The 24,210-nt window shown below is 50.4% G+C and overlaps 1 protein-coding gene across 5 annotated transcripts in view; it reads left to right on the forward strand.

The window, feature by feature from the left end:
- The window catches only part of ZFAT (zinc finger and AT-hook domain containing), a 350,430-nt gene that overhangs the window by 255,405 nt on the left and 70,815 nt on the right, over positions 1-24,210 (forward strand). For all 5 annotated transcript variants that reach the window (XR_006706155.1, XM_045453585.1, XM_045453587.1 and 2 more), the window contains 2 exons: positions 5,522-5,648; positions 8,224-8,354. Coding sequence is in view for 4 of the 5 variants with exons in the window: in XM_045453585.1 (XP_045309541.1) it covers positions 5,522-5,648; positions 8,224-8,354 (258 nt within the window). In the remaining variant the exon portion in view is untranslated. The remainder of the gene's footprint in view (positions 1-5,521; positions 5,649-8,223; positions 8,355-24,210) is intronic.

Below are 24,210 nucleotides of genomic sequence, written 5' to 3' on the forward strand. Positions count from 1 at the left end.
AAGACGGTGATATTTTAGGAATACCAGAAGAAGAACCTGAGTGAATGAATTCATTTGTAAGTTCAGGGTGTGGAGGGCTTTCCTAACTATGCCTCAGAATCCAGATTCACTACAGGGAGAGATTAAGAACAATTGGCCACATGAAAAAATTTTAAAAAGACTTATGGAAAAGAACTCATGAACAAGGCAAAGAGACCGACAGATAACAACGAAAGAAAATATTTTCAATCATACCGTAGAAAAAGGACGAGTGCTTTTACATTATGAAATCTTTTTAAAAAATAGTGATCAACAACCCAGTAGGAAAATGGGCAAGAGATAAGAAAGGTTCATAGAAAAAGAAATGCAAATGACCTTCAATATCTGAAAATGTGATCAACCTCACACATAAGGCATGTTAATTAAAACTGGAACGGGACGCCTGGGCAGCTCAGTCGGTTAAGCATCTGACTCTTGGTTTCGGCTCAGGTCATGATCTCACAGTTAGTGGGTTTGAGCTCTGCGTCGGGCTCTGTACTGACATCGTGGAACCTGCTTGGGATATTCTCTCTTTCCCTCCCTCTCTGTTCCTCCTGTGCTCGCTCTCTCGTGCTCTCTCTCTCAAAATAAATAAATTTTAAAAACTTAAAAAAAAAAAAACTGGAGAGAGAATTTCTTACCTATTAGAATCCAGAATTTGACATCCTGTCTGTTGGAGAGGCTGAGGGGAAAATGCACTCTCATGCATTGCTGGTGGGAATGCAAAATATTACTACCTCTACGGAGGGGAAATTAGCAATATCTAGTAAAATCACTTGTGCATTTCTTTATCCATTAACTAAACAATCCCACTGCTAGAAAACTACCCGAAAGTAATACTGACAAAAAAGAGAAAAGGTGTCTGTCTGCACAAGGTTGTTTATTGCAGTCCTGTTATACATCGTAGGTCCAGGTAAATGAATAGATTGCATGTGTTTGTATACACACCAACAGATAGATACAGAGCCGATTCCAGACATGTGCCCACACACAGCTAGTTTATATACCTGTGCTCCTTAGAAGCCTTTTGTGCTGAGAGAGCTCAGAAGCAGTGGCACCCCGTGGCTGTGAGCACATGGGGACCTAGATCTTGGTTTCTAATAGGATTCTCCAATAAAAGGAACCAGGGTCCTTTGAAAAGTGGTTGATTCCAGGGCCGAGGCAGAAAATATGTAAGCTGATCCTAGAGTATTTTGTGGTCCTAGAAAGTAGCATCTTGCGTCTTTCCCAACCCGCCAGAAAGGTGGAGGCATGTCAAAGGACAAGAGACCACCAATGGCCAGAGTGGGAACAACTTGAATAACAAAGCAAACAATGGCAGCGTTGTGCTACAACCCAACAGATAAGATAATATCTGTGAGTCCATACTGATATGAACGGATGGTGGGGAAGGAGCACTTCTTCCACACGGGAGAGAGTTCTGAACAATACGTGTAGAAGGAATGAGGGAAGTAGAATTCCCCTTAGAACACTGCAGTAATCATTGCTGCAGGCAAACCCATCCATGAATGCTACAACTAGTAGACACAATTTAAGGAAAAACAGACTATCTACATAGCCTCAGAATCTCTGCCCCCAAGTATTTACTAGATCACAGAGGGAAAAGTAGTGTCTGTACAGTAGAGGCATCTGGCAGACCCCGGGCTAACCACGCCCCCGGAAGTTAGCATCCTCAGGAGTCACGGTGACCTCGTGTGCCCCCGGATGTGACGATGAGAAGGACCCCCCCTCCCACCCCCCCGGCATTCTTCAGAAAAGCCTCAGCCTCCATCCAATCATGAGCAACTGTCATGTATCCAAATGATGTTGCTGAGGTGTGTGGTCATACACCTGACCAGTACTCCTCAAAGTATCATGGTCACGAAAGACAAGGGGAGACTGGAGAGCTGTCACCAGTCGGAGGAGACCGTGATCTGGCACTGGGTCCTGGGACAGAACCGGGACACCAAGGAGAAAACTTGTAGAAAAACTGCCTGAAGTCTGCGGTTCATAGTATTTACCATACCAGTGTTACTTGTCGGCTTTGGTAATCGTCCTGTGGTTGTGTCAGATGTTAATGCGGGGGGAGGCTGGGGCAAAGGTGTATGGGAACTCTTCTGGAAGTCAAAAATAATTCAAAATAAAATAGTCAAAACAAAGGGGGGGATTTTTTGTGGAAGGGTAGGGACACACCAAGATGGAGAGGATAAAGAAATCAGCCAGATTCCTCTTAGCACTTGTGCAGATTTGATTCTGAAACTGTGGATGTATTTTATATAATATTAAAAAAAATAACGTTTAAAAAATGCAGCCCTTAAACGTTGAGAGTAAAGGGAAATAAATGCTTCTAACTGTATATGAAAACGATGGCATAGCTACGCAGAGGAACTGTTCAGCAGTCTTTTAAGGTAGGAGTTTGCTCCTCCCTTGTGGGGCATAAGCTAAGGCGAAAAGAGCTGCAGAAACACGTACTCTTTTCAATTATTTGTTGTTGGGGGAGGGTTGATACTATTACTCTGAGGCTTTTGCTAGTATTTAGTAACTACAGCGAAGCACATCCAGCGTATTTCAGTCCGTGGGTTTATACTGATCCTGGGGCAGACGCTCAGGCACCTTGTAGGATATTAGGGCATCAACTCTGTTGTGGTAAGTAAAGACCAAGAGTCCAATTATTTTAACCATTTTCTGAACAAACTACACCTCAGCATAACCACACATTTGATGAGGAGAAGCTCCTATTTATAAATTTTCCAGCTAACAAACGAAGATTGACAAGATCACCATTTTGCAATCCTCTCGTGATGTCACGGATCCAGCAAGTGGCCGACCGCCGCCTACTGACATCACAGAAGCAGTAGAGACACCCAGGCATCACGTGTCTCCTGCGGGAAGCAGACAACACAACCCTCGAAGCGTTCCTGCCCCAAAGGGAACCGGTATCCGATTGAGTTTCCACATCTGCCAACGGGCAGGAGACACGGTGGACAGAAGAGCACATTCAGGGATTCCATGGTGGTGTGGTCAGCGAAGTCCAGACCGCTGGAAAGTCTGGAGACAAATGGCCCGCTTCCCCCAACAGAACTATAAATGGTGGTGGGGGGGGGGCAGTTGGAACGGAGGGAGAACCTAGAAATTGAAGTCTTAGGAGACGTGTCAGTCAGTTCTAATGTACGGATTCAGTAACTCACATTTGGTTGGAAGAATAAGTTTTAAGAAATGTGGCGACTGGCGAGGTGAGGACACGGTCTGGATGTGTGGTCATGTTAAGGACTTACTGTTGGGTGTTGGAGTGTCCCAGTGGCGTTGTGCTTATGTCTTCAAAGAGTTTCGTGTTCCAGGGATACGTTCTAAAATATTTGTAGATAACATGCTGTGACCCCTGCGTTTGCTTCAAAATAATCCAGTTGAAGAGTGTGGAGTGTGTGGGGACGGAGGGGAGATAAGGCTGGTCGTGAATTGATGATCATTCACGTTGGGTGACGTGTGCACGGAAGGCTCATCCCTCTGTTGTCATGTATGTTTGAAATTTCCTGTGAGAACACGTAGGGTGTGTGTGCACTGCAGTCTGGCAGACTTGATGTTGAACCCTGGTGCCATCCCGTATAAATAAATGGCTGGACCGTGAACCGTTATTTACTTGATCTCAGTGGCCTCAGTGGCCTTCTCCACGCAGTGAGGCTGGTAATACCCAGCAGGTCAAAAGGATTGAAAGACAAGATATTCAAAACGCTGAGGTCCGTATCTGGTCCCTGGGAGGCCCCCAGGGTTCGGCAGCTGCCGTGGTTATTGGTGGGGGTGGTGGCATGTGTGGCCAACCTCACATCCTCATCGAGGGGAGAACGTATCGTCCTCTGGTGTTTCAAGTTCGTGCCGCAAGGATTTGCTCTCTGTTCATAGGGATCGGAATGCCATTTCTTGACCTAAAACCCATGTCTCCTGGTCAGTTAGTGCTTCCGTAAGTATGTGTGGTCATGGCCCTCTGCTCCGAAGGCCGTGCTGCTTGCAGATGCCAACACGTTACGCAGAGCGTCGAATCCGACACGGGTCGTTGGCACAAAGCCACGTTCTCGACTCCAGAAGCAAGACAGAAGAGCAGCCAAGAAGCCGGTCTCAGGTGCTGGGTTACCTGTGGGGTGACGAGCTGCCTATGCCACTGGTCGGGTCCTCCCCACTTGTGGTTGGGACGCAGAACCCCCCTCCCCCCATGAGAAAGAAGCCATCGTGCGTGGGTCCTGTTTTTCACAGGCTAAGACGTTGCTTGGATCCAGCCATTGTCAGGCAACACGTGGCTTACCGGTACTTAAAGGAAGTAGGCTTTTTTTATTTTGTTCATCTGTGCATTCAGCACATATTTATTGGGTGTCTGCTACAGGTCAGGCTGGAAACCCTGACATGAACTTGGCCCCTTGCCTGGAAAGGAATAACCACCTGGCATTCTGAGCTGGATCAGTTACCACGAAGTGCTCACGGAGCATGGGAACTTCGGCTCCTATAAATTTTGTGCGAGGTCCTCCCTTTTGTTCTTCTTTTTTGGTGCCGTTCGTGTTTCCTGCCTTCTAGCTCACCCACACTCCCCACCTCTTCCAGAAAGAGGGCATTATTGATGCAGATTTCTTGTGGAAATTCTGTTCCTCCTCTTCTCTCCTTGGGGCACAAGGTACCTGTGAATGTCACTCCAGCCCCTCCCACCCTCGCGACTCCTGATTTTGCAGATACATTTCCCGTGGTCTGTTGTTTATCGTATCCTTCATATGAAAATGAGAGTGGCCTGAATAGCCGAGGCTCCCTGAGCGCTGGGTGCCAGCACGTGTTACGGTGTTTCCCGCCCCCTTCCTTCCACCCGCAGCTCTGCTGTGCCCTCCTTCCGTCAGCCTGATGGCTCAAGGCCCCGGGCCCGGGGCAGGTTCCGGCAGCACTGACAGCAGTGGGAGGAGACAATGGCCGTTAGAAGAGCACGTACGAGACTCTCCGCGCATGTCTAATCTCTAAAGACGAACAGCACACTCCGTTCCCTAAGGCAAGAGTGTGTACCAGGAAGCTTTCCACCAAAGCTGGTTTCACAGCGTCTTGGTGGGTCACCTGGGTGGCTCAGTCGGTTTAGCGTCTGACTTCTGTTCAGGTGGTGAGCTCACGGTTCATGATTTCGAGCCCTGCGTTGGACGCTGTGCTGACAGCTCAGAGCCTGGAGCCTGCTTCGGATTCTGTGGTTCTCTCTTCCCTGTTCCTCCGCTGCTTGCTTGTTCTCTCTCTCTCTCTCTCTCTCTCTCTCAAGAATAAATAAACGTTAAATAAAACAAAATAAATAAAATGAAATAATAAAGTCATCTTGGTATTTGCAAGGAGAAGTTTCCTTTTTGGGAAGTGTGTTTTTATCGGAACAGCGGATTTCTCAGGGACGCCAGGTGCATGAGGTGCCACAGGGGCTCCTCGTGCGTATTGATTTGGTCTCAGTACGTTACCCTGGGGCTTGTGGGTAAGTAACAGGTGGCCTTCTGGATCACTCAGATGATCTGTTTTCGTTTAGCCAGCAACAGAAGCCCCCGAGGAGCCCTCCACCCAGTACGTGCACATCACAGAAGCCGAAGAGGACGTTCAGGGCACGCAGGCAGCCGTGGCGGCGCTCCAGGATCTGAGATACACTTCCGAGAGCGGTGAGAGCGCGCGCTCGGTCCCCTTGCGCACCTTCGAGCTGCCTTCCAGCTGGTCTGCAGCAGGCAGGCGGAGTGAGTGAATCTGTGAGGGAGCGGTGTCCGTGAATCGGTCCCCTTCAGCATCCTTGGCCCACCATTTGGACTGCAGGGGGCCCCACCGTCAGACTGGGAGGCCTCCGCCCCCTGATAGGAGCCCAGGAAGCTCAGCAGAGGCAGAACTTGACGGCCGTGCGGCCAGACCTCCGCACGTACCATGAGAAGAGGGCTTTGCTGTAAGTGGCCGGCTGAGCCCCGGAGCTGGGCCTGCCGTCTGGGTTTCTGTCCCATCCTTGGCTGCCTTGTGGGCCTGTCTCCCAGGGGGCTGGTTCCAGCTCCAGGGGCAGCGGCGGCCTCGCCAGGGCCGCCCTGCGGAGCTCCGAGCCCAGCACTGGCCTGCTTCCCAGCCGCCTGAAAAGCCCCGAAGCAGGATTTCTGTGTCAACAGTCATCACTCTGAAATGCCAGATCAGTTTTAGGTTCAAACCACTCTGCCAGCCTGGTGGTGATTGGGGCATGAAACTTAGAGATGTTTTCCTAGTGCCCTTTCTAGCACATGAACCCCAGTTAATGTGTGACCATAGCCCGATTTGCATTCGGAGGAGAGGAAGGCATTAAGTAGAGGCAGGATGGGAAATTGCCATTTTTTCCCAGTTCTTAAAGCCCTGAAGAGCAGGTTGTAGGAAGCCTGTGCGGAACACTCCTTGGGGCTGTTGCTTCGGGGCTGTGCTCACTGGGCCGCCGAGCTCGCGGGGACTCAGGAGACAGCGGACAGGGTGGCCCGGCCCTGGCTGATAAATGGGGCATCCAGAGCGGAGGCCCGGCCTGAACCTGTGCTTCCTTCCTTCGTGTTTGGTGACTTCAGCAGTTGTTCAAGCTCTGGCCTTGGCCTGTCTGTCGTCATCCCTGACGCATGCACACACACCCCTTCTAAAGCCTCTCTGGGGTTTCTTCCTGGCACTTGGACTAAAGCTCAGACTTTGCACCCATGCAGCCAGGCTGGGCCGCTCTGGGTCCTGGCGCCCTGCCCTGTGTCGCCTGCCTCCTGTCTCTGTGCCTGCTGTCCTGCATGGGCTGTGCAGGCGCGGCCTTCCTCTGTGCACTGCCCTGTGTGAACTCTGTTCCCTGCATGGTTTTTCTGGCCACATGCCTGCACCTTCAGTGTTCAGATCATATGTCGCCTGCTCGGGACCCATGTGACGTTTCTGCTGTGTTCCCTGATTGCCTCCCAATACGGGACCAACCTGGTGTGGTGATAATTTGCTTACAAATCTGTCTCAGGAGCCCGTGAGTCCCGGGAGGAGGGGAGAGAGTGTTAGATGGAGGCCGATTCCCTGCTGGGAGCTACGCTCCTGGTGACAGGCTTGATAAATGGTCACTGAGGGAGCAAGCTCATGAGGAATTAAACCTTACTTTAGCTCAGTAAGGTTTTCGGGTAAATGTTTTGTTTAGTCTTTGGACGTTCAGACTGGCTGGCTGCAAGGCACAGTTGACACATTTCCCTTAAGCAGAGAGTGTGTGTGCACGTGTGTCTGTGTCTGTGCTGGTGTCTTTGCATGCACACATGTGTGCGTGTGTGCGTATGTGTGTGTGTGTAGGGGAACGCCAGGGTGGTGCAATGTAAATACATACAAGTCGCTGACGCTGTCATCGCCCCAGTCCCATGCCAGTGCCTGCCCTCCACATCACGTTCCCCTCCTCCGTCTCTTACTGACGGACTCACATTGGGCCGTGGCCCAAGGAAAATGGGTCCACGGGGATGCAGACGCGTGCGGAGACTTGGTAACATGATGCTAACACAGAGATCATGCGGTAATTTCCCTTTTAGTGAGTTAGCGATCAGGGTCAGAGTGCCGTGTTCAGAAGAGTCACAGATGGCCAAGCAGATGGTGAGAGCAGGCAGGGTCTATACTCCGTAGCTGCCCTGATGATACGGATTCCAATCTTCTGAGATGATTAAAATAGAACCCCAAGCTTAAACTGGTTTGGCATTCTGAAGCCCACCGGTTTTAATAATTGAGACATCCTTGGATGTTCTGTCCTAGCGTGTGTGATTTATTTGGCACGCTCTCTTGGCCACCTGCTGTGTGTGTGCTCACAGGACCCTGTTTGCGGTTTGCTGTGCGGGCTGGGACTTCTCAGGGGTCTGTTTGGAGAAGCAGGCTTGTGTCACCAAGTGTGGATTCAGAGCATCTGGGCTTCAGCTCTGGCTTTGGGCTGTGACTGATCCAGTGACCCCAGGCAAGTCTCCTGTCTTTCTTGTGCAGAGGTAACCAATCCACGAAATGTGGGTGTCTCATCACAATGTCATCTCCCCACAGGATCGTTTGGGGTTTTGAGATGTTCTTACAGAAAGTGCTTTAAAGCTATCAAGTACCACACGGATTATTCTGTTGTTAGAGCGAGCGATTGCTGAGAACCCATGCCTCCCCCGAAGAAGACACCACCCAAGAACGGCCTCTGTTAAGGTCTGGTTTTGCACTCAGTGCCCTCCAGTGCCACTGGGCTTAATAGTGTCCTGTTTATTTCTTCCTTGTAAGGGGACCGACTTGACCCCACGGCTGTGAACATCCTCCAGCAGATCATCGAGCTGGGCACCGAGGCCCATGATGCCACCGCTGTGGCCTCGGTGGTTGCCATGGCTCCAGGGACAGTGACTGTCGTGAAACAGGTAAGGACCCTCCCCTGCCTCTTAAGTATCATCCCCTCACACTGCCACACGCCCTCTCTCTCTTTTTCCCCGTGGGTTTTCAAGGCCTAATTTACCTACGGTGGGGTTTGGAAAGAGAGAGCTCAGTCTCACGCATTTCTTACTCTGCCTCCGATTATTATGGGCTCGTGTCTTCAGGAGCTCCGTGTGTGGAGGTATGTTTTAGGGGAGAGGAATAATACAGTTTTTAAAATTATGGGAACTTCATTTATTTCTCTTCAGAGAATCCCAGAGTGAAAATGAGCAGATGTGGACACACTTGGACACATCTGTCACGAAAAGCAGCCCTCGGTGCCAAAGGCACCAGCGAGCAGAATGAGTGGGGACCGTGGGGACCGTGGGGACAGGCAGAGAAGCCAGGAGGGCTTCCCCGTGGACCCCATGGACCACGGACTGGCCGTATTAGATATGCAGCGTCACCTGGCCGATGGCTGAGCCAATGGGAAGGAAATCATCCGTTTTTGAATCACGGTGACTCTTCTTAATTGACAGTTAAACAGTTTGGCTCATTTCCACCCCCAGAGACCTTACCAGCTGTTAAAATGCAGTGTGTTTGGGAATTAGATCATCCTTTTGTTCTGTCTGTACCTATCTCTCTACTGCCTCTTGCTTTGTTTTACCAAAGATTTAGTCCAGCTTACCCAAGCACTTAAAAAAAGCAAAACAACAGTAAACACATCAGACTCGGGCAAAGTTCAAGTTCACGGAGTAAGGTGAAATGCACACTGTAGAGTTTTATGCAGCTAACCGTTCCTGTAGCCGTTCATTCAGGAGGTACTTCGTAAACACCCCCTCTCACTGGGCAGCATGCCTGGGGTTCCAGGAGAGAACCAGTGCCTGCCATCAACATGGTTACTCTCTCGTGGGAAAAAAGTAAGACACACATGAACGAGTGAGACACAAAGGGTGTCAGATGGCGAATAAGTGAGGAGGAGGAAAGTAAAAGGAGGAGGAGGCCTGTGGGCCCAGGAGTGTGCTTGGGGGCTATTTAGAAAGGACTGTCGGGTAGATTGCTGATGTTTGAGCAGAGCCCTGGGAGAGGCGTGTGTTATGGGAGGTATGCATGTTAGACTGTGAATTTGGTACTGAATCGTAGAAGGGTAAAGCAGGAAACAGGCAACACGAACTTCGTAGAAGGAATGGGTTTTCTTGGCACAAATAAAGATGTTTCTTAGTGCGGCTCTGACATGAGGACCCGTGGGTGCCGTGCCCCCAGCAACCTCCCTTTGATAGATGGTAAGTACGCTTCCCGAGCTGTCTCCACGCCCGTGCCCCCAAGTGTGCCCAGGCCACAATGCAAAGCATGAAACCCAGGTGACAGAATTCTCTGTGGAGTTAGTACGTTCTGGTTCGACTCTGGCTTTCCCGACCTGCAGACAAAACTCAGCATGTCTAGGTGAACGTGTGGACCGCATATCCCAGAAACGCTCCTCGGTTGGTGTGGTTTCTCTCAACAAGATCCTGCACAGAAGTCGCGCAGTGGGATGTGGCGTTTCGGTCTGCAGGGCCCTGGCACCCGTGGGTTGGGAACAGACCCGCACGCCTTGTTGCTAACCACTCTGTTAGCTTCCTTTTGTATTTACTAGGTCGCTGTCTTCCGACTCTTACTATAGCTTTTCCGAAACTGGTTTTCCGCACCATGACCTGTGGAGTCCTCAGCTGGGCCTGGCGCTTCAGGAAGGGTCTTGCCGGTTTCCCTGCCAAGTTCTTTTGAGAATTATAGGAAGGTGCTCCCGACCGTAATTTGCCACCGCTCCGGGACGTGATGTATTGAGCGTCACAGGCAGTGCAGGATACAGCTTAGATGTGCTTCAAGGCGTCAGGCTCCCAGCACCACGTGGGATGAGGCAGATAAGCCTCCAGTCCGACCAGTGTAAACAGGTACAGTGTGTTTTGGTGGCAGAAAACAGTGGCATCCTTTAGAGAGTCTTGTGGTTTTTTGGAAACTCAGGGCGAGGAGGAGCATCCGTGTCCTGCACGGTCTGGAGCAGCTGCGTTTGGAAATGTTCCCCAGGAGTGTGTGTTCTCGTCACCATCCTGCCTGTCTGGCCTGGGACCTCGCTGGCTGGGGCTGTTGCTACTTAATGGGTGGAGGATGGACGGATGGACCGGTGAGCGGACAGCAAACACCCCCTCCTTTGGCAAAGGGGTTGCAGTGTGTTAAAGAATGCCCTCTGAACTCAGTTATCCTATCATTGAAATGTCGAGATGGCTGTTTTTATTAGAGAAATTGGTGTGATATTTTTCTTCTTTTCTGAAACTCTGGTCTAGGATTTTTCAGCAGAGGAATTACCTCTGCATGACGAGTGTGCTTGCACCACCGCGGTGTGGACTCTAGCGTACCTGTTGGCATAAAATATTGCCCTTCCTTCCCCGTGCAGGGGACCTCGGTGCTGGGGATTTTGTCCTGCTGCAGCCCAAAATAATAACACACATAGTAGTGGCTCAGTAAATGTTTATTAAGTGGGATGGAGGGAGCTCTGGTTTTCACCTTTTGAATTATATCCCGTAGAACAGTACCGGAAAGGAAAAAGCAAGATCACCTTGTCAGTAAAGTACATGGCATGTGTTGCAGAAAAAAAGGTTTTCAGGTTGCTACTGGATAGCTTATTTTGAGATCTTTTTCAGCTTTCCAGTTTTATACATATCTTCCACAGGGCCAAAAACATTCCAGGTTGTGTGTGAATGGATTCTGGAGGTTTAAAAATCTCAAGATTTCTTTCCCACGTGAAAAAATAGTTATATGCTCTGTTCCTAATTTTATTTTTTCCCAGTTTATTAATGTTGATTGAAACGATCTTTTCTTTACAATTTTATTTTAACATTTATTTATTTTTGAGAGAGAGAGAGAGAGAGAGAGAGAGAGAGGCTAAAAGAGAGGGAGACACCGAATCTGAAGCAGGCTCCATTCTCTGAGCTGTCAGCACAGACCCCGATGTGGGGCTCAAGCCCACGAACTATGAGATCATGACCTGAGCCAAAGTTGGACACCTAACCGACCTAGCCACCCAGGCGCCCCAGAAACGAACTTTTCTATATGAAAGTGAATCAGTGATCATTGAAAGTGGTTAATTTCCAGTCTTTTTGGGTTTTCAGTTTCTGGGTTGAAAATACCGGCAGGCTTGGTGGGTAGGCTGGGGGTATTGGAAGCAAAGAGCTAAGAAAAAATGGTTTCTTGGGTTGCTTTCTTCTTGTTCTTAAATGAGACATGGAAAAGACTTCGCCCATAATTCTGACCGTTTAAATTTTCAGTTGGACACAGAAACATGTCCTCAACGATTTCCTGTCACATCTTTTTTCTCAAGTGTCAGCATTAGAAACAGATTCGCGGGGATCGAGTGTCTCGAAGTGTTCAGGAGGACGAGTCCTTACGCATACCGCACCAGCCGGGCCCGGGGAGACGCTCGAGAGCTTTTAGTGCAACTAATTGCATTTGTGAAGACGAGACAGCTTTCGATAAATAAATTGGTTTCTCCCCCCCCACCTTTTGTTAAATCTTGATGTAGGGTTTTATGAGGAGGAAATTTATCTTTGATTAATAAAACTGCCTTCAGTAGATGAAGGGTGAGACCAGCCAGCACAGGAAATATTAGCATAAGCATCTCTGAGTCAGTCACTTAAAGAAAAAACAGATGCACCACCACCACCTCTGTGGCTCACGGCTTAAATGCCTCTTTGCTGTTTTTCTGGATCAAAATGTATGTTAGAGACTGAAAGCTAACATTTTATGTACTGATGTACAGCATCCGCTTAGCAGACGGCCCATCTGCGGTGCACCCATCACCGTGTGCGGCATGATGGTTCCCTCGCTCCTCTGGCTGCTGCGACAAATGGCCCCCGAGTGAGTGGCTTCAGACTGCACAAATGTATTACCGAATAATTCTGGAGGTTAGAAGTCTAAAATGGATTTCACTGGGCCAGAATCAAGGCTTCGACAGCTGCGTTCCTCCTGGGAAGGATTCCCTCTCTTGCCTTTTCCAGCATCTAGAGGCCCCGGCATCCCCGACCTGAGGCTCCCTTCCTCCACCTACAGGGCCAGCAAGGGCAGAGCGAGCCTTCTCACACCCCATCGCTCTGGCCTCTGCTTTCTCGCCTCGTTGCTTTCGCTCAGTCAGGCCCTCCTGCCTCCGTCTCATAAGGACCCTCGTGATTACATTAGGTCCTCCCAGATAATCCGGGATAATCTCCCTATCTCAAGGCCCTTAACTTAATCACATCTGCAAAGTCCCCTTTGTCCTGCAAGGTAACATTCTTCAATTCTGGGGATTAGGGCATGGACCTCTTTGAGGTGGGGGCGCGTTAGTCTGTCTACCATGCTGGGTTCTGTGGTTAAGATAGGTCCTGCTCTCAAGAGGCAGATAAACCTGGCGAAGGAAATGATTCACTCTTTTATTCAGCAAGCACCCCTGAGCTGCTTCGACCAGCCTGGTGCTGTTCTTGGCTGTTTCAGTGAACAAAACAAACGAATGGTACGCTTGAGCTTTCTTTCTTTCTTTCTCTCTCTTTCTCTTTCTTTCTTTCTTTCTTTCTTTCTTTCTTTCTTTCTTTTTAAATTTATTTATTTTGGGTGGTAATGGAAACACAAGCGGGACAGGGGCAGAGAGAGAGAGGAAGAGAGAGAATCCCAGCATGGAGCCCAGCGTGGGGCTCGAACTCCTGAACCGTAAGATCATGACCTGAGCTGAAACCAAGAGTCTGATGCTCAACTGACTGAACCCCGCCCCCCCCCCTGCCCAGGCACCCCGAGGAGCATACCTTCTAATTGAGGGAGATAGCTAATGTGTACATGTACGATAAATAACATGGTATGTTGGAGGTGAAAGGGGAAAATAGAACCAGCAGAATTCAAGAGGTCTGAAAAATGCAGACCTTAAATAGGCAGCTCTACCCGAGAGTGATGAATGCCTTGGGGATGTCAGCCAGTGCCCCATGGGTGCTGTGGGAGCACCAGGGGCTGCCCACCTTGAACCTGGGTCTGGGATGGGGGCACGTGTTGGGCAAAAAGGGCTTCATGGACGCCATGATGCCCGAAGGGAGTTCTGGTAGCAGGGAGTTGGGTGGGCGCGGGGCTCCAGGCAGAGGAGAGAGCAGGAGCTGGTGGTCAGTGCTGGGTGACTAGATGCAGGGGGCGGGGGCAGGTGGGGCCCCACTTCAGTTAAATGATGAGCCCTCTTGCAAGCACCAAGTGGTGACAGAGGAGTCACTGCCCAGAAGGACCTCAACCTGGTCTCTCCCTTCACTGTCCCTTCCCACTGCTCAAAGGCCAGTGAAGAAAGCCTGAGTCCAGACAGCCCACAGCTTCCTGTCACTTCTTGGAGCCAGATGTCCTTTCTCCATGGGCTTCTTGACCTGTGTTACCCCTCTTGAAGGCATGTTGGCATTTTTGACAAATCATAGCTTCCAGGTTTTTCCATTCAGTCACAGAACCCAAGCAGTGAATCTGCTCTGAGCATTCCTGCCATTTGATGATCAGAGGAACCCCTTGTCCTCTCTGATACTGTCACTGACACTGGGCATGGCCTCAGAGCCTGGTCCCCAGGCCAGCACGTGCACCACACCCCTTTCTTCCATGTTTCTGAATAGTAAGGAGACTTTATAATCACTCAGCATTTTCCTTTTAAGAAGGTCAGGTTGACTGAACAGGTGGTTTTTATGATATGGGTCTTTTTGAGTTAAAAAAAAAAAAAAGCGTGTTGCTTATTACTGTTGAGGGTGACCCCTAGACAGCAGTTGGGGGGGGTGGGTGCATTGCAGGGCATCACCCTCTGGGGCTCATCTGTCTGGGAAAGGACCTCTGGGAAAGGACCTCTGAGCTGCAGGTGGAGTGGATATGTATTATTCTTTCATCTGTTTGCTTTTAAAATCCAGTAGCCTTTCAGGGTCCATGTGGTATTTGTGGCCTGTCTGGAGCACTTCCTTGTGCCCAGGGACCGACCTATCACAGGGTTAGTCCAGGCGAGGCTGTCCGGGGGCATGCACTTTGCCAAGCTCGCTTCTCTGTGACTCAGTTACCATTTCTGCTGAGACTTGATGAAAAAGCACGTTGTATTAGTGTTGTCCTGAGAAACAGAACCAATGGTGTGTGTATGTGGGTGTGTGTATGTGTGTATGTGGGTGCGTGTGCACGCGTGTATATCTACATGTATACAGAGACTAATTATAAGGAATTGGCTCACCAGGTATGGAGGCTGACAGGTCCCAAGATGTACTATCTGTAAGGTGGAGCCCCAAGCACTGACAGTGTAGTTCACCTGCGTCTGAAGGCCGGGGCACCAGGAGAACTGATGTTCCAGTCTGAAAGCCAGGAGGCTCAAAACCCGGGAAGAGCTGGAGTCCAAAGGCAGGGAGAAAACCCAGTGTTCAATCTCCAGCGTAAGCAGGCAGGAGAAATTTTCTCCTTCAAGGAGAGCCAGCCTTTTTGCTGTGTCCAGGCTTTGGCTGATTGGGTGAGGCCCACTCACACTAGGAGGGCAGTCTGCTTTACTTAGTCCTTTACTTTAAATGTTTTTTGTTTTTTTCTTTTTTCCTTTGCAGATTTTTACTTAAATTCTAGTTAGTATACAGTGCAGTATTGGTTTCAGGAGTAGAATTCAGTGATTCGTCACTTACATACAACACCCAGTGCTCATCCCAACCAGTGTCCTCCTTAATCCCCGTCATCCATCTCGCTCACCACCCCCCCACCTCCCTCCATCAACCCTCAGTTTGTTTTCTGTGGTTAAGAGTCTCTCGTGGTTTGTTTCCCTCTCTTCTGTTCCTCTCCCCTTTCCCATATGTTCATCTGTTTTGTTTCATAAATTCCACATGAGTGAAATCATATGCTAGTTGTCTTTCTCCTACTGACTTATTTCAATTATCATAATACACTCTAGCTCCATCCACGTCATTGCAAATGGCAAGATTTTATTCTTTTTGATGGCCGAGTAATACTCCGTTGTATGTGTATATCACATCTTCTTTATCCATTGCCCAGTCTCCGTAGTTTGGCCATTGTTGATAGTGTCACTATAAACATCAGGGTACATGGACCCCTACGGATCTGTAGTTTTGTATCCTGTGGGTAAATACCTAATAATGCAGTTGCTGGATTGTAGGCTAGTTCTATTTTTAATTTTTTGAGGAACCGCCATACTGTTCTCCAGAGTGACTGCACCAGTTTGCATTCCCACCAACCGTGCACGAGGGTTCCCCTTTCTCCACATCCTCACCAACACCTGTTGTGTCCTGTGTTGTTAATTTTAGCTATTCTGACAGGTATGAGGTGGTATCTCATTGTGGTTTTGATTTGTATTTCCCTGATGATGAGTGATGTTGAGCATCTTTTCATGTGTCTGTCAGACATCTGGATGTCTTCTTTGGAAAAGTGTCTATCCATGTCTTATGCCCATTTCTTCACTGGATTATTTGTTTTTTGGGTGCTGTGTTTGGTAAATCCTTTATAGATTTTGGATACCAGCCCTTTATCGGATATGTCATTTGCAAATATCTTCTCCCATTCTGTCGGTTGCCTTTAGTTTTGTTGATTGTTTCCTTCACCATGCAGAAGCTTTTTATCTTGATGAAGTCTCAATAGTTCATTTTTCTTTTTGTTTCCCTTTCCTCCAGCAAAGTGTCTAGTAAGAAGTTGCTGCAGCTGAGGTCAGAGAGGTTGCTGCCTGTGTTCTCCTCTGGATTTTGATGGTTTCCTGTCTCACATTTAGGTCTTCCATCCATTTTGAATTTATTTTTGTGTATAGTATAAGAAAATGGTCCAGTTTCATTCTTCTGCATGTTGCTGTCCAGTTTTCCCAACACATTTGTTGAAGAGATTATCTTTTTTTTTGTTGTTTATTTATTTTTGAGAGAGAGAGAGACAGAGAGAGAGAGAGAGAGAGAGGGGTAGGGGCAGAGAGACAGAGAGAGAGGAAGACACAGAATCTGAAGCAGGCTCCAGGCTCCGAGCTGTCAGCACAGAGCCCAATGCGGGGCTCGAACTCACGAACTGTGAGATCATGACCTGAGCCAAAGTTGGATGCCCAACTGACTGAGCCACCCAGGTGCCCCGAAGAGACTGTCTTTTTTCCGTAGGATATTCTTTCCTGATTTGTTGAAGATTAATTGACCATATAGTTGTGGGTCCTTTACATTAAATGTTAATTTCATCCATAAACACCTTCACACAAACCATCGAGAATAATGTTTGACCAAATATCTGGGCATCCGGTGACCCAGTCAAGTTGACTCATGAAATTAACCATCACACATGTCTATGTGCATTTCAGAGTGTCAGCCGAAGGTCATTGTTTGCTCCAGGCAGTTATTTAGTGAAATACCCAGTTGTCACAGAAAGGACTTTGATTTACAGATTTCAGAGAGGTTTGGCAGCTTCCGGAAAGCATACATATTTTGGTAGATGTACACGTCTCTCACAGTTGATATTTCAGTTCAAGGCTCAGGAATGAGCTCCCATCCTGCAGATTCTTGAGGGGGTCACAGTTGAGGAGAGGCCAGCAGAACCACACCAGCCCTGGCGGGGGGGGGGGGGGGGTCTTCTACTGAACACGAATATTCCACCTCAGTTGCCAGGTCAAGAGCAACTAGATCGTTGTTACTGTACCTCTGCCCACTGAGTGACTATTTCACTGGTGACTGTGATTAGCAATACTCTGTTGGCAGGGCCCGATCTGTCCACACCGTGCATCTTGCTTACAGCTAAGGAGTCATGCTCCCAGATCAGGGGTGGTGCACCCACTCATTATTCCTGGTTCTCTGTAACCCTAGAGTTGCCACTCTTCTGTTCATGATTTTCCCTGGATGTGCTGGATGCTTCCAAGCTGTCAGCCAGGGCCCCCGCGGCAGGGAGCAGCTGAAAGGAGCGATTAATAAGACGGTCTCTGACCTGCAGGCACCCTGCCTACTTCCCTCATGCAGACCCTCGGCTGGCACGGTGCAGAATTATGCTGCCACCTTCTTGTTCAGAATCCCAAATGCTCTTACCACACGCTTTCACTGCTGATTTGAAAAACAAACAAACAAAAGCAGAAATCCCATATTTGCCCAAAGCAACCCATCTTCTGCCAGCTGCTTTCCCACGCCCTTTGCCATCTCTTGGCGGGTCACCTGTGGTGGAGGGAGCCAGAGGGTGAAGTTGATGTGTTAGTCTGGGGGAGAGGGGCGTGCAGAGCCCCCCTGGGCTCAGGGTGCAGCGCTTAGTCTGAGAGGCAGTTTTGGTAGCAGTTCGGGGGGTCAGACGTGTGTCGGTTGCCAGCCAACGCTAGAATTGTTGCTTGTTGTTTGCAGTTCATTATTTTTGCAAGGAAATGCAGTCCATGTCTGTGGCTGACCACGTATACCATTTGCCTGCTTGCGAGAAAGTGCAGGTGCAGCCTGTCCTGTTTTTAATTGAAGGCCCTGAGTCATCCGGTCTCCTGATGCCCTTTTGTGCTGTCCGTGTGTCCAAGGGCATCTGGTAGGAGACGCTGTTCTGCAGAAGGTGCTTCTCAAGTGCAGCCGTGGCTGGGAGAAGCCTCACGCCGTGCGGTCCTGCTGGAAGGAGAGCTCAGAGTTGGCTGCCTCCTCTGGGGGTGGATGTTGAGCGTTTCATGATACTTGTGGCAAAATAAGGGGGACAGGGATCTGGAAGGTGACTTGTGTGAGGCTTCAAAATCTGTTTTCGGTGTTCTTTTAAAACAGTCACTGCATTCTATTAATATGATTGTTCAACTGCACGGCAAGAGACCTGGCGGCAGAATCGCATTGGCACGGAGACTCTTGCCATCCTTAAGAGGTCAGAGAAGATCCTGGCCATCTGCGTTGTCATAAAGCTGGACCGAGTCGAGATCTGTCCCCTTATCCCGCCCACAAAAGGGACCAGGAGAAGCCCTTTCTGTTTTCTTTTCCACTTAAGTTCAAATAACTGGTGAGTTGATGGACTTTTCTTGTTCCCGCAGGAGGTACTTTTTAACTCATGCGGTGAGCAGACCTGTCCCTGACTTCCAGCACCACCCACAGGGTGGCAATAACAGGAGTGCCTCTCACGCTTCCTCTCTGTTCTCCTCTCCCCTCTGGGACCCCCTTTGTCTTCAGAGCACTTGCCTGAGTACGGGAGACATCACAATTGCAGCGTTTCCTCCTTTTACACCACGATAAAACACTGGCGTCTTCAGTTCTGTTGTTTATTCTCCTTTGCCATTGTGGTGGTTTTGCCATGGTTGTGGTTCGTCTTTCCAGAAGATTAGGAAAAGGCATACGTGACTTTAAAAGAGCTGATAGTATGTGCAGCTGCTCGCGTGTTCTGTTCCTCCTCGCGTGGTGGGAATGTCCTGTGTGTTCCGTGCCTCCTGGTTTTGTAGGGTAATTACAGTCAAGATGGACCCCGATACCTTTGAAAGGGCCCACGCAGGGGAGTCATCGGTCTTTTGCAGGCAACCGAATGCATTGCATGTTGCAGGGGCCGAGGGCATATGTGTGACTGCTTCCTAACTCTTGGCGGGGGCTGGTGGGGGAGGGTCTAACACCAGCCTCTCTGTTAGGGCCCTGATGGATGCCTGCAATCCAGATAGACATCTCCTTTTATTCCCAGTCCTTTTGAGCTGTATAGAAGCACGAAGTGTCACTGATGACTTTCTCTGTTTTCCCCTTACCGTATCCCATACTATGAGAAGCGGTTGGTTGTCAGCTACACGTCTTGGGTAGTGAGGTTTGGCTCTCGCCTAAAGAACTTTATGGTACCATTTATTTGATCCTGGGGCCCTGCCAGTTTTAATTCTGTCAGGCTCCTAATTATACACACAGGTAGCCTCTTCCAATGCTTTTGGACTTAACGTTCCTTCTAGAATGTTGTTCTACCGCTGCTGCAGGGCGACCTTCACGATGTCGATCCAGATTCAAAACATTCATTCAGGGTCTTGGCAGTGGGTTATGCTCCCTTGTCACCTAATGCCAACTCCTGTCCTTTGTGAGCCTTCCTTAGTGCTCCCTTAGCCCTGTGAATCTTTATCTTTGTTTTAAATAAAACTTCCTTCAGAGACCTCGGTGTCTGCTGTGGTTTCGGGAGGATGACTTGAAGAATTGCATCCTTGTTCGCACCTCTCTTATTACTTGCTGAGCTCCTCCATCCCCTGGCAGTGATGGAAAATTCCACTTCTTTGCGAGATTTTAAAGTAAAAATCAGTGCCATGATCTCTCTGTGGCCATGTGGGAAATTGTCTGAAAAAATAGAGGATAAAGGTTTCCCGATCTCATTCCGGCCCTCTTGTTCGTATAAAGCATCTTTCGCTAGCCTGGGGATGTCAGTCTGTTGAACTTTTCTCCTCTTTTCTCTTTTCCCTGAGCCCTGATTTTCCTACCGTTGGGCCCCCGGAAGCTGTGGCTTGGCTGGTACTGTTTGCAGAATCCCACTTTGAGTTTCAGTATTGTTGGGTTTTCTCACTGCTCCTGGGGGCCTGTTTCCTGATCCACAGCCTGGGCTGGGGCAGGTGGGTTTCATCGGCCTCCTCCTGTCTCTGCAGCTCGCCCCGCAACAGCCCTGATAGGAGGGAGCCACAGCCGTGGGCCCCATCTGAAGGATATGTGCTCTTGGCCTTCCTTGAGTTTGCCCCGGGGCAGGGCTGCGGCCAGCTGGTTCCACTTTGCATTCCCCCCCCCCCCCCCGCCCCCAGGAGCAGTCACCTCCGTCCTGCTCTGAGGAGTTCCCCTAACCCAGCGCTGGGGACTCCACAGCCCTCCCTCCCCATCCCCATTAGCTTCCCTAGCCGTGAATGCCCACTCTCCACTCCAGTGCTCAGCCCGAAACCAGGGGGTCCTCACGTGTCACCCCCACACGTGATTGTCAACACGTCCTCCTCTTGCTGTGGCATCTGCCCCCACAACACACCTCACGTGTCCCCATGTCCAACAGCCGCCCGTTCCATCTAGGCAGCTGCTACTCCAGACGTGGTCTCTGGACCAGTGGCATCAGTCTCAGGGAGCTTATTAGAAGCTCAGAGTGTCTGGCTGCACCCCAGACCCCCCAAGTCAGGCGGCACGTAGCACCGTCCCTGGTCCCCACTGATTTGTGTGTGCGGCCGAGTCTGAGAAGCTCTGCTCTAAACTGTTGGTCTCCCCACCCTGGTTTACAGACCTTCTCTTCACTGATGTCCTTCCCTCCTGCTGCTCTAAGGATTCCAGCACCCCTCACTTAAAACCCTCCGGTAACTTAGAAAGTGTTCAGTAAACTGGGAATAGGACCTCCCCACAGCAGTCTGGCGCCCCTGCCTCCCTCTGCCCCCGTGCTTATAGTGCGTCCGCCCGCTGGGCGACCTGCTGATCCTCTTTTCGCACCTTTGCGCCCTCTGCCCAGAACGGTCACTCATCACCAGCCTTTACGGGGCTTACTTCCTGTCGCGTGGGGTCAGCTGCAGGGCCACGCTCTCCGTCAAGCCCGCTCTCGAGCTCTCCGGGCCACGTCGGGCCTTCTCCGGAACCCGTGGATGGGATGAGCAGTCCTCCTCGGGCTGTGTCATTAGGTGGTGCAGTTGACCTTGACATCGGAAGAGTAGCCAGGTTGGGCCGTGTCTAGTTCATGAGCCCTTGAAAGCAGAGAACTTCCTCACCTGGTGGCAGACGTCGGCGAGATGAGAAGCAGAAGCATTTGTGTCTTTGTGTCTTCAGCCACTTCGCTTGTGGTCATCTCTTGGGCAGAAATCGGAAGCGAGCCCAGCCACCGAACCCGGATGAGAAGCAGAGCACCCCTTTGTTACCGTCAGGCAGGCCGGCCGCACCGTGCGGGCCTCTGGGCAGAGTGGAGGCCTGGAGGCTTTGGGGTCCTTCTTGCTTCCGGGTCCATGCCCACCCCTGCTATTTGTAACTGCAAGGAAGTGGCCATCCCGCTCTGCCCACAGCGGCCGTGGGAAGCGGGAGGGCTGGGGGAAACGGCTTCCTGGGGGCAGACGCTCACAGAGGAAGCCCAGCCTGTGGGCTTGTCAGGGGCCGTCACCTGCATCTGTGGGCAGAATGGGGGCCTCCTCCTCAGTCAGGACAGTAGGAAGGGGTAGGACACGGGCTGAGTCAAAGCTCTCCTGTCCTCTGGCAGCGGAGGAAATGGGAGGAGGTGGGATGGGGGTGTGCCCCTCTCACCACCGTCCTTGGGCCCTTGTCACAGACCACACCCTAGTGTGCCTGGACTCACCTCTGCCTTCCCCATCAAATGGGGGCTCGCTGAGAGTGGGGTTTGCTCTCCTTCTTCTGTGGGGTCTCCAGCTCTTAGCTTGGGGCCTGCCGTGTTTGGAGGCTTCCCTCGTGCCCGGCATCAGGAATCGAGGATCGGATGGCACGCATCTGAGCCGGGCGGGCTCGGGCTCCCTTCACCGTGGGCTGCAGCTGCCGTGGGTGCCCAGCCCAGGGAGCTGTAGGCCTCCCTGGACACACAGCACAGTCACCCCAGGCCATGTCGAGTAGGTGGAGAAGGAGCCCGTGGCACAGCCGGGAAGGGAGCAAGTGCCTGAAAGGGAGTCAGCCTATGTGGGTTTGAACTCACATCCGTCACCTAACGATATGTGACCCGGAACAAAGCACTTCTCTGCTTTTTTGTTTGTTTGTTTTGTATTTTAGAAAGAGAGAGTGAGCAAGTAGGGGAGGGGCAGACAGAGAGGGAGAGAGAGAATCCCAAGCAGGCTCCACACTCAGCCCGGAGCCCAGAGCAGGATTTGATCCCTCAACCCTGGGATCGTGATGTGAGCTGAGGTCAAGAATCGGACCCTCAATCGACGGAGCCACCCAGGCGCCCCAAGCACTTTTCCTCTTTGAACTTGTTTTCTTATCTGTAAAATGGGACAGTAATAGAACCTACTGCGTGGGGCTAACGTACAGATTACGTGATTATGCAAATTAGCAGCTGGCAGTGCCTGACTTGTGATTAAGTCCTCAATAAATCTTAGCTCCTGCCATAGGAGTGACATAGCTCCTTGTCCCCTTTCTGTGCCTGTAGAATTCAGCCATAGCAGTTTCTGCTTCTAGAAGTTTCTGTTCAGCAAACAGGTACTAACACAGCTGTCCAGGGCCTGTGCTTGGCATTAGGAGTCCCAGGGTTTCATAGGAGAGTTTGTTGCTTGGTCCAGACAGATAAACGGGTAGTTGCATCATGTAGATTAACATCGAGTCTGTCAGGTCAGCACTGAGAAAGGCCGGGGGCTGCAAGGATGGTCACTTGGGGTGATTTTGAGAAAAGTCCACGAGGGTGGAGGACTTCTCCTGAGCAGCATGCCGAGGAAAATGTTCTCAGAGTGCAGCACGGGGGCTTCGGTGAGAAGAATGACCCTGAGAGCTGCCGTCTGTGGACGGGTTCCCAGGCAGGGGTGAGGCTTGTAGGGAGAAGCATGTCTCCCGTGCGAGGTGCCCTACGGGGCTGCACAGCCCCCCCGCCAGCACCTGGCACTAAACAGAAGTTCAGTACCTGTGTGCTTAAAGGCCAAGGAAGTAAAGCATTATGCACAATAAACTTGTCTAAATAGCAAAAGATATTCCTAGGCAGTAAGAAGCTGTCTCCAGCTTCTTTCTGTTTCCAGACTCCTTCCTCCTTCCCTGTCACGGTGCATGTGCTCTGGTTCTGTTTGAGTTCAGCTTTAAAATATCTCCTGAATAATTCCGTTCAGATGGGTATCGAGCACCTGCTGAAAGCCGGCTGCCATGTGGGCACGGTCTGCAAGGGGGACATGGCGGGGCAGTGGGGTCGGGGCATCAGATACCTGCCCTTGGAGGGGAGGGCACCTGCTGGCGGTCATGAGCACCGCGTGTGACCACCTGCCCTGCACCAGCCCCGTCATCACTCCTCACATGTGCGTAGAGAGACCACTCTGTCCACCCCATTTTACCACAGTTTCCAAGACAAGGATTCTTTTTTCCTCAGTTGATTGTTGAGACCACACTGAACTGCTCTTGGACTCTTGAGAAATTCGAGACACATCAGACGTCTTAGCCCTTTTTGCTGCCTGAGCATCTGTCTCTAACCCCCCTCCACCAGCTGAGTGAATTTGGCCCACACGCAAACCTTCTTACCCTTGTTCTGTGATGGACGCAGGGCCAGTAGGGGGGCGTCTTTCTGTTTCCAGACGTCTCTCACAGCGAAGGTAGTTGGCCCCTCCCTTCTGCGCAGACCGGCCCTCGGGACCCTGTGGACAAGTCTGCTCCATGCAGGAGGGCTCCCCAGGCCCTGGGGTCTAGGAACCAGGCTGCCGTGTTGACCGGCCAGACCCCACAGCACCCCCAAGCGCCGGGACTTGATTGGGGATGGCAGCGACCGCCTGTAGTGAGCAGTCTTTATAACCTGGGCTTTGGACTGTTTATAGGATCAATATTTTCAGAAAAGAAAGAGTATCTACTGTCTATTTACAACCAAGAGAAAAGTAGGGCGGAGGGGAGGCATTATGCAGTCTCCCCAGGAAGGATGAGTCACGGCCTTGCTCACTTGCTGGGCGTTTTGTCCTTTTTGAAAGGCTTTAAATCTTCATTGATACACGGAATGGTTTCTCCCTGCCTGTGAATATCTTTTGATGTTTCTACAAGTTTCTTGCTCATAATACCCTTATTTCGGTCCTATATATACATACATATTTCTAGAGTTGGAAATTTACGATGCTTTTTTAACAAACCGCATTCATTTATACCTCTTCTTTCCTCTATAAATTTGGTATGGTATTTACCATCCTCCCTTTGTTTCTGACATTTACAGCACCACACCTAATCGACGGCAAACGTGCTCGCTTGCTAACCTTGGGACATGGGTCTGCCAGCCCCACCTATAAGCTCTCGCTCGGTTATACGTTCAGCAGTGGGTGAAACCCTAATTACTGGGAAAAATGAG

The sequence above is a fragment of the Leopardus geoffroyi genome, chromosome C3, assembly GCF_018350155.1.
Source record: "Leopardus geoffroyi isolate Oge1 chromosome C3, O.geoffroyi_Oge1_pat1.0, whole genome shotgun sequence".
Lineage (NCBI taxonomy): Eukaryota > Metazoa > Chordata > Mammalia > Carnivora > Felidae > Leopardus > Leopardus geoffroyi.